The sequence below is a fragment of the Chelonia mydas genome, chromosome 6, assembly GCF_015237465.2.
Source record: "Chelonia mydas isolate rCheMyd1 chromosome 6, rCheMyd1.pri.v2, whole genome shotgun sequence".
In the NCBI taxonomy this organism is placed as follows: Eukaryota; Metazoa; Chordata; order Testudines; family Cheloniidae; genus Chelonia; species Chelonia mydas.
The window spans coordinates 34,096,336-34,106,076 of NC_051246.2; the positions used below are offsets into that span (position 1 = coordinate 34,096,336).

A 9,741-nucleotide genomic window follows, 5' to 3' on the forward strand; every position below is an offset into this window, starting at 1 on the left:
TATTGAAAAGTCAGCAATTTCCTTCTGTAGGAGAAAGGACCCACGTTGGTTAAAAGGTGTCCTCCTTGGTTTTAAAACCACCCATGGATTTTCTCCAATTTCCTTTTACTCCACTCTCTGTTCTTCAGCTCCTCTATAGACAGTCTCAGACACTGGTTAATCAAAGAAACTGCTTCTTTGCAGTTCCTTCGGTCTGTAATTGCCATCCTGAATCTCTTTCTCTCATTTCTTCTCTCTCTCATTTCAATCTCAGCTGAACACATATCTTTTCTCCTTTGTCCATCCCCCTACTATTTAACTCTGTAAACCATTTTGGAATATAGATTGTATGAAAGAGGCTATACAAAACTGTTGTCTTGGTCTATACATTATGACATTTGTTACTACCAGGAACTGTGGGGGGTTATTCTGTTGAATCATTTTGTAATTATTTTTGAGCTACTGGTTCATGAGTTTGTAAAAGGGAAAATGTTTTCTCTATTCTGAACATTCAAACTTTAGTTCTCAAGAACCACTCTAGAGCCTGTAGTTATATAAGACATAGGAAGTACCATATGGGAGCAGGCCAATGATCCTTCTAATCTGGTATCCACATTTGATTAATGCCAGATGTTTAAAAAAACAACTGTGCAATAAACTAACAATAAAATTGGTTTAAATGAAAGATCAGTTTCTCAATCCAAATGTATCTAAAATACTTTTTTTAATTTTGCTTAAATTCACAAATGATACAATACTGAAGTGTTTTTAAACATACTGTACAATCATGTTAGTTAAATGTTTTACATCAAGGCACAGCACACCATATTTTACAGATATGCCTTGACAGGCAGCAATTTAGTGTAATCCCCGAGATTTGGCAGTATTGCCCAGATACAATAGCATGGGTCAGATTTCACATATATGCTAGGAGATAAATAAATAATAGATGCTATCACATTTTATTTGAAATAGAATTGCATATAAAAAGAATATACAATAATTTAATTTGAATAATTAGATTGTTTTGTACTATACATAACAGAAGTGCTTTCATTTGTTTTTAACAAAACATTTTTATATATTAGAAGGATGCAAAAAATGAGTCTTCTGTTTGGCCTTCTTGATTTATGGAGAAGAGTTGCTTTCATTAGAAACAAAAGGGAGTTAACATTTCAGTTTCATGGCAACCTGAAAGAAAGAAATCCAAAATTACCAAAATATTGATACTGAAATATTACTTTTAGTATAACGCAAGAATATCCACTGATTGAAACTATTATTTGAACCAACCAGCTTTGTTTTACAAGGTGATCTAGCATTCATTACAACTGATTATTTAAACTTTTCACTTTCCTTTGAAAAAAAGAGACCTTACAATACATGTTCTACTTAAATGTATAACTGGATTTGTAACACATTTGGATTAACTATTACTGTTTCTTTCTAGGATCTAGACACCATAAATCTATTTTCCATCCAAACAAGAATTCTACGTAAGATATTAGCAATGGTAACATTACCAAGGGAAGTAAAAAGTCTCCATTTATTGCAGGGTGTTTACCATATTCCAGGCGTCTTTCAGATGTTTATATTTGAGCATTTCTTCTTCGCCTCCCAAAAGCTTTAGATCCCACATTGGTAGGTACAAAGTTGTTCTTGCCTACTCCTCCTGACCTGCTCAGGAAGTCTGCCAGACGATGGGTCACACAGGTTGCTGTGTTACATGCCCTTTTCTGTGCTGTTACACTGCTTTTCAAAATAAAAAACATATATTTTACATAGAGAGAATGTAAAGAATACTTTGTTTATATCAATAAGGTGTGGTTCTACCTGGAAAAGTACCTCTATAAAAATGGAATTGTGAGGTTCCATATTTATTGTATTTCAAGGATTTACATATTGTTCACTCAGTTTATAAGTTAAAAAATACTTTTCTTTTTCTAGCTACCAGGTGCTACAGACTCAACTCAGGTTGTGAAAGTCAAACTGGGCTCTTTCTTTCTTGCACATCATCACCAATAGTTAAGGTTGCATAGACAAAATTATCCCCTCAATAATATTTGATCAACTCCATTCCCACCAGCAAATAATTGAAATTTAACAGACAACTGCTGATAATGCATAAGGAGTAAAAGAATTTAGCTAAGTCTCACCTGAGTTGGTTCTGTAGTGCTGATGGAGTATAGTAGCAAAAAACCTATTTTAGGTAATCAGATCAGCAGCTATGTCCGAACACACAAAAGCAGTGAAATCCTGGCTCCACTGAAGTCAGTGGGAGTTTTGTCATTGACTTCAATGGGGCAAGGATTTCATCCAGGAACTAAATCTATAGAGTAAGAAGTTGCCAGGGATTTTTTAGTAATTTTTCAGAGTTGAACTGCACATAGTCATTTTCCTTCTTCCATATATCTGATTGCACTATTTAAACAGCTTTCTTCTTTATTTAGGCCTTCACTGAGCAAAACATTAAGCATTTTAGCAATCCCACTGACTTCAACGGGACTACTCACTTGCTCAGAATTAAGCACATGCTTATGTGTATTGCTGGACTGGGGCCTTAGAGTACATACTTCTATAGTCTTTGTTCAAGCTAATCTTCTATTGAACTCAATGAGAATGTTTCCCGAGTTAGGACTATAGACAAATCCAGAGACAGTACCGTAGAAAACATCCCTGGTAACATGACAATTGTTTTCTGAACAGTTCCCATATTATGAGATATATGTTGTACAGACAAAAAAAAAGTTAGAGGCACAAAAGTAGCACTAAATCTGTTGTATTACAGTAAAAGGATTAACAGAAAACAAGATTTTAAATTACCCATATATGAAAGCCCCCCTTTTTCAATCTTTTAATATACAAGTCTACCTCACAGGTTATTTCTAAAACTGATACATGTAAAAAAAAATCCAGTTATTCATGGTAATGTATCACTGTAAAGAAGCTTCATGTAAATAATTTAAAGGAAAATGAAAAAGGAATATTAAAGTTCTTACCTGGATGAGTTCAATGAGAACAGTTTTAAACCTGGATTACATTTCTAGTGTTTTCACACTAGTTAATACATGCATTGCTTGATGCTTAGCCGTTTCAAAAGTTCATACAAATTGTTTTACTAACTAAGATTGTGTGTGTGACTGATTATGTATGCACACATACATATAGAAAGCATTAAAAGGGTCTAGGAGTTCTCCCAGTGTATATGAACATGGTCAAATTGTTCAGCTATTCTGGAATTAAATTATTATACAACTTTTGTATTGTTCTGCTCTTCTCCAGTTCTGAAAAGATTTGTAAAACTTTTCTGGCTTTGTCTAGAAATTTTGTATTCCAACACAATTAATCAAAACAGACCTAATCCTCATAGAAAAATAGGTTTATTGAACAAGTGCATGAGCAGGCATGAAAGAAGAGTTTATCTGTACATGTAATAGCTAGAAATGAAAAGCTTTGTTTAGATTTTTTTTAAAATAAATGTCTAAGAAAATCAGTTGAAGTCTCAAGGCAGTGCTGTTCATTCTTTTTTATTTTATTTGGGTTTTTTTTTTTCTAACTTGGTATGTGTGTTGTGTTCTTTATCGTCCTAACTTTAAGTCCATCTCAAACATTCTCTGTCGAAAACAGAATCAAAATAACATAGCAAAGTTAGCAATCAAGGTTAGATCCACATGCATCAAGTTAAAAAAAAAAGGGAGAAGGGTGGAAATAAGCATGTCTAGTTGTTTCCCAGGGATTCCCCATAGTTTGCATAGCGTTCATTTTCCAGGTCATTCAGCACATTCCTTTTCTTGCCAGGAGTTCCAGCCCCGACGTCAGTACGAGGGTAAGTTTGCAATTTGTGCAATTCTTGAGACAGTTTGCCCAGCACACAAGTACTCAGACTGGCGCAGCGTTTGGAAATAGGTCTATCCAGGCTGCAGGGGGAAAAAAACATGCCAAAAAAGTAATATAAATCATGCACATTCATGCATTACATTCCTAGATAAATAAGTATAATTAGGAGACAAAAAGAAAAGGATAAAATCCCCTCACACTCATTTCATGCAGGGGGGGGCACACTTGAAATCAGAAGGAGAACAGAGTTCTATCATGAACAAAATGAATATTGTTTACTTGATCAAGCAAACTGATTAGATTTTGGGATGCTGGTAGTCAAAGGAGAAGGGGGTTGTCTTCCAATGTACTAGACATGCTGTTCAGTCTCTCATTCATCAACATGCTTTGCAATAGGAATTCATTAAGGTTAATGCAAATGTACTTGCATGCCTTGGCTCTGAGGGAGAGGGTGGCGCTGCGTGCACTATTAGGATGCCCCGCTTCAGCCAGTGGCCTTCCATGCCTCACGACAGCATCATGCACTATCGCGACAGAGAATCCAGGAGCGATCGAACAGCCCTCAATACTACCACCGGGAAAACGTACCGATTGCTGCCATATTTTAATACAACCCCCTCCTTGAAGTTCAACTCACCCTCCAATGGTTTTTTTTTTTAATTTTCTCTCGGTTGTAAAAAAAGATAAAAGCAGGTTAACTATGTGGAAACCATCCACCCGATACTGACACGGGAAAACATCTCTGCAGTACCATCCCTTCCCAAGTATTGTACAAGGTCATCCGCAGTCCCAAGGGAGAGGAAAATCTTAGCCTGCCCGAGCGTCTGCTGAGGTGGCTCTTGCTGGGAAATCAAATGGACACACAGAGTGGTCCTGCTTCCCCAGCATCTGTGCATATCCCCGGGGCTGTAGCCCTTACCTATTCTCCTCAGTCGCTTGTTCCAGTTCTTCCGCGGTCATCTGAACAAATTCTTTCACCAACGCATTTAATAATCGCCGAGCTTCGTAATCACTGAGTGTCACTCGATCTGTTATAGACTCTAAGCCAGGTCTAGGTGGAGACAAGCGAGACAGCATGAATACAAGGATAACTGCTGCAGAGACTTTTGCATCTGTGCACTTAGGCAGATGAGTTCTTTTAGACACTATTCAACACTGTTGAGCGTGTCTTTGTCACTAGTGTCCATATGTATATCAAACTCAAGACAAAGACTACTCGTTCCCTCACACACTAGATAAGTAATCTATTGCATGTTAAAATATGAGCATTACAAAAAAATAGTATTAGAAGATCTAAGTTTTCTCCTTTACTATGATCCACTTCCTATATGCAGCCATAAAGAAAACTAAATGTCTCCATTCCGTTCAGATTCAGTGCTCCGAAACTCATGAGTTTCCACCGCTCTCTGCTTCTTACCTGAGTGGGGTTGCCTGGGAGCGATCCATCTGGCACATAACCAAGGCATAAACAGCAAGGAAAGATGAAATCTTCAGCATAACCATAATGTCCTCTCTACAACAAAGATTCAGATCAAACAATGGCCATTTTCCAACCTCCTCAATCTTATCAGATCTACTAAAGATGCAATCTTTCTCTAGGCACTCTTGGTAATAGGTTGTTATTGTTAATTTGCTTTGGTCTCTTGCTTTAGTTTTCTCAAATAATTTTCAGAATTTTTGTATATGACCAAATTGTAATTTTTGGAGTATTTTCAGAGTTAGGATTAATATCAAGATGTAATTAAAATGGGATTTAAATTAATGCAGATCTGTCTATAAACTGATGGGAAACGTGTCTCTTCTCCCCTGTAGTTGAAGCACTACACATAATTTCATGCATTTAATGTGTCGGATCTGAACTGGACAAAATGGCACTTCAGGTACAGTAAATCTTATGAAAGAGCATGAAAGCTAAAGCTAGTGTTATTTTTAAAATATTAAATATGACCACTATTTTTATGTATTCTCATTTTTGCAGAATATTAATACATTTTAATCGTTCTAATGTTTAATTTAAAAATTAAAAATAATTCTGTTTGTGTAGAAATCAGTACATTATATTAAAGAGTGCTCACTTCCTGGTACAGTTTACATACTAGTCTTCCAACTCAAATACAAATTAGATAACATTATAAAACAGGTCCATTCAATTAATTTTAATTTAAAAAATCCCAAAATTATGACCAAAGATAAATAAATCAGATGAACTCAAGTCAAGACAGCAGAAAGATTTTAAAAAATCATATATTGAAGAATTCTTCTCTCTGACACACAGCTTTAATTAATATCTCTAGATTAACTTAACCTTTTCACTCATAAATTAAAACACCTATTACTACCTACAGCATATATTGCTAGCTAACATACAATGAAGGTCGTCACTCTTTAAACTTTTACCATTTTATAACAGATTTTGTGAAAAACTCAAAATGATTACAAAAGAAATCAAGCTATGCAGCCCAATAATGTAGAGATTAGGATGTTTTTTCCATACAAAATATAATATACTACGCAGTATCGGTTGCTTTCAATTATTCTAAGGGGATTATGTAGTGAGCTGTAGCTCACGAAAGCTCATGCTCAAATAAACTGGTTAGTCTCTAAGGTGCCACAAGTACTCCTTTTCTTCTTTTATCTTGGTACTTTTTATTTTTATTTTGTTTTATTTTATTTTGAGGAATCCAGTAACGTGTAATTTAGAAGACTATACGATATCTAGCTAATTACAAATTATGCGTTCTCTGAATGCACAGAGAAAAATCAAAACAGAGAAAGGCAGCACAAACTATAACTGGACACCAGTTAAAGACCTTCCTGGGTACAGGTACAGCTTCAAGCACTGCAAATTCTGCTGCACTGAAGTAAGCTCACCAACTCTAGATTTAAGAAAAGAAAAAGAAAAAGCAAGAAAGAGCATGCTTACCTTGAAATGCAAAGCTTCTTAAGAAACGGTAAAGGCTTCCTCAATATATGTTTCTAAATCGTGATGCTGTTCAATGCCTAAGTACCCCCCTTTTATATCTACCGCCAGGGTGAAAGTGTGTAGGCGTTTGACCGGCACTGGCCAGCCAATCATAAGGTCTGTTGGCAAAATGTAGCCAATCCACAACCGGGCACGAAACCCACTGCTCTCCAATTACATCATCTTCCAGTCACTGAGTATTCCATTCACAAAATTTGCTAGTCAGTTGGCTGCATCTGATAGGTTTATTTGCACTGAGGTCACTGAACGAAAAAAAGACGGATCGCATCAGACGATTAATGACAAGTAAGGGAAATCGTCTCGAGTCATTAATAATGTACAGTCCGCCCCTTACCCTCACAAAAAGTACCATATCTTTTTAATGAAAAATTCAAAGGACAGGTTATTTACTTATTAGAAGCGACATCTACTGCAAAAAATACCGCATTGCAGACAGAAAAAAGGACCTTGGCAAAGGCGGATTATCATTATTTTTATAGTCTGCAAATGAGTGGCTATAGTAATGTAACTGCATACATGGGAAACTGTATTTAGTATTTTTACACATATTTTCTAATAATACAGTTTTTTGTTTTGTAACAAATTAAAACATGAATGAGGAAGTTATTTCACTATTTTCCTGATGAATGGGAATTGTTATGTTACTAAATAAGTTTAATTATATCACGTTAAGAGTATAGTATCCGGAGCAAATAAATCTGTTATTCTCCACATATGAGAAAAGTTTTTCCTTTGGTACCTTGAAGCCCGATACTGCAAACCTTTACTCACTTGGTAGTTCCCCTGACTTCAAAGGGACTAAATTTTGAGGTTCCAGCCTGTGGATTGCCAGGTTACGCATTTTCCCATAGTTCCTGGTATCTAGTGTGCATTTGCATTTGGCCAAGTATATGGGGGAAAGGGGAAATTTAAAATAACTAAAAATAAATACCAAAACATTCATGGAAAGCCCCAAAGCCCATTGAAATTAATGTGAATCTTCACTCTGATTTCAATGTACTTTAGATCAGGCCTTTTGTCTATAATGAACAAAAATGACTCCCCTTCCTCTGTCAACCAAGAAAAGCAATTTCCATTTTTCCTCTCTTCTACAAGTATCGACCATGCTGAAGTCTTTCCACATAGCATACCTCGCATTCTTTATTGTTAATGTAAACTAAATTCCGAGTTAAAGGTCAAGCATCTTGTAAAATAATTCTTTCTCTTTGGCTATTATATTCACTTTTCTTAGGGTTTGAGAAACAAGAATAACATTAGTCTCCTGAGTCATCTGAAGATTAGCAAAAAGAAAAGGAGTACTTGTGGCACCTTAGAGACTAATAAATTTATTTGAGCATAAGCTTTCGTGAGCTACAGCTCACTTCGTCGGATGCGTTAGCGCAACCTAGTGGGGTAGGCAGTTGTGTGGAAAGCAGGTCTGAAGAGAGATGCTGGTTAAGACGGAAGGGATTGGAGTCTACTTTTCTTCTTTACAGGGACTTCTATTCAGAGTCAGTACTTAAATTGTGACCATTTACTCTTCTCTGTTTCTCCTTTGAACAGGACGGATTTAAACTGGTCTTTGGTATGCATTCTTTGAAATCCGTTTACATCCACTGAATCGAACGCAATTATTGTTCACAGTATGAATTTGAATTCGCGTGCAGGAAAAAAAATAAAAATAACTGCACTGTCTTCTGTGACACACAATTAAGACTCATAGTTTATTTAATATAAACCCAGGGGAAACTGCATACTGAACTACTATGTTACCAACTGTAGCACTTGATATTGAGAAATAATGTAAGAACCCATCTCTATTCCGCAGCAAATTGTCCACAGAAAGTGTACAAACAGTGGGACAGGCCCGACCATCGTCTCTTAGAGGGGAGGATTGCTAGCAGATGTTGTAGCCGGCGTGATTCAATCATTTCGTGCTACAAGCCCTGTCTTTATTGATTGCCATAAATACTATTATAGTGGCAGCTTCCTTTCTGCAGCCTGCTTGGAGCAGCTGGGAGTGTTTGGAGTTTCCCTCCCATTCGCGGCTCCCCCCTACCCCCTAGTCCAGAGTTGAAGTGGCCACGTTCCGGCAGCTGCCAAGCTGCTTCCCTTTCCTGGGCACTTTAGAGATACAAGAGCTACATCCGCAGTGGAGAAGCCTCTGCCCGAGCCAACCGGCTCAAGCTACAGGGTCAAATGAATCACTCTCAAAGGGTCTCTTAGTCACTGTCTAGAGGCGTTGTAGACGTGTCTCGAGTTTGCACACCTGCTCCATTACAGGATGGTTGGATTTACTGTATGTTTGTAAAGCTGTTTTGCACACACACATTGACACAAACACATCCAAAGGAAAAGATCGGACAGCAAGTAGTTTTTCCTGTGGAAAATATGAATAAGGTGTGTACTTTCTCGCTGGGTCTTTTCTTCGCGTCAGAAAAGCTCTTTATAGAGGGCAGAAATAGGTTCTGCCAACAACAACAAATGGGAATAAACCACTTTCTGTTTGCATCACCATAATAAACATTGCATTTTCTTCTCACTTTAGTTAAGTTTCCATTGTGCTCTTGAGAATATTCCTGGGGGTAAGTATAATGCTTTTCTTTTACTCTGCTTTCCAAAGTGGGCGCGTGCGAAGCCATCCAAGTACCGGATTTCAAATACATGCTGTTTAACATTGATTCATAGGAGAGGGAATAGAATTACTCCTTAACGAGAAACAGAGTATACCAATCTGTAGCTCGTCGCGGACCCGGGGTTCAAGAGTAAACCCTAATGTTTTGCAAGCAGATTGTTCCCCTCTCATTCATCTGCTGAAGGGGAGCCTTTGCACAAGCCATGAGGTCCATTTGGCTGCCTTTCTGGCTGTGTGCGTTTGGCAGGGATCCGGGAGTTGGTTCCTGTGTAACGGTGATACGGGGAGTCTGGAGGGACAGTGAGAAGGGTGGTTACCGAGAAATCCC

The 9,741-nt window shown here is 37.2% G+C and overlaps 1 protein-coding gene across 4 annotated transcripts; it reads right to left on the bottom strand.

Moving 5' to 3' along the window:
* Positions 1–684: 684 nt before the first annotated feature.
* Positions 685–6,822, bottom strand: CALCB (calcitonin related polypeptide beta). Of its 4 annotated transcripts, none has more exons than XM_027819479.3 (5): positions 6,740–6,822; positions 5,234–5,329; positions 4,736–4,867; positions 1,544–1,728; positions 685–1,170 (listed from the first exon to the last, which is right to left on the bottom strand). In XM_027819479.3, exons 2-4 carry the CDS (start codon positions 5,317–5,319, stop codon positions 1,569–1,571), a joined length of 378 nt encoding a protein of 125 aa, XP_027675280.1. In that variant the 5' UTR covers positions 5,320–5,329; positions 6,740–6,822; the 3' UTR covers positions 685–1,170; positions 1,544–1,568. The 4 variants fall into 4 exon arrangements, with proteins under 4 accessions (XP_027675280.1, XP_007057159.1, XP_043405732.1 ...); XM_007057097.4 differs by having other exon boundaries at positions 1,544–1,731; XM_043549797.1 differs by lacking the exons at positions 685–1,170; positions 1,544–1,728 and adding exons at positions 3,491–3,896; positions 4,454–4,480.
* Between the last annotated feature and the right edge of the window lie 2,919 nt (positions 6,823–9,741).

What these genes read in the sequence shown, in the direction of transcription:
- CALCB (XM_043549797.1), bottom strand. Translation starts at nt 5,319, where the DNA reads ATGGTTATGCTGAAGATTTCATCTTTCCTTGCTGTTTATGCCTTGGTT. An exon ending in CAAGCGACTGAGGAGAATAG is followed by an intron (nt 4,481 to 4,735) that starts GTAAGGGCTACA and finishes TACAACCGAGAG; the next exon opens with AAAATTAAAAAAAAAAACCA. An exon ending in AAAAAAAAAACCATTGGAGG is followed by an intron (nt 3,897 to 4,453) that starts GTGAGTTGAACT and finishes TTCCCCCTGCAG; the next exon opens with CCTGGATAGACCTATTTCCA.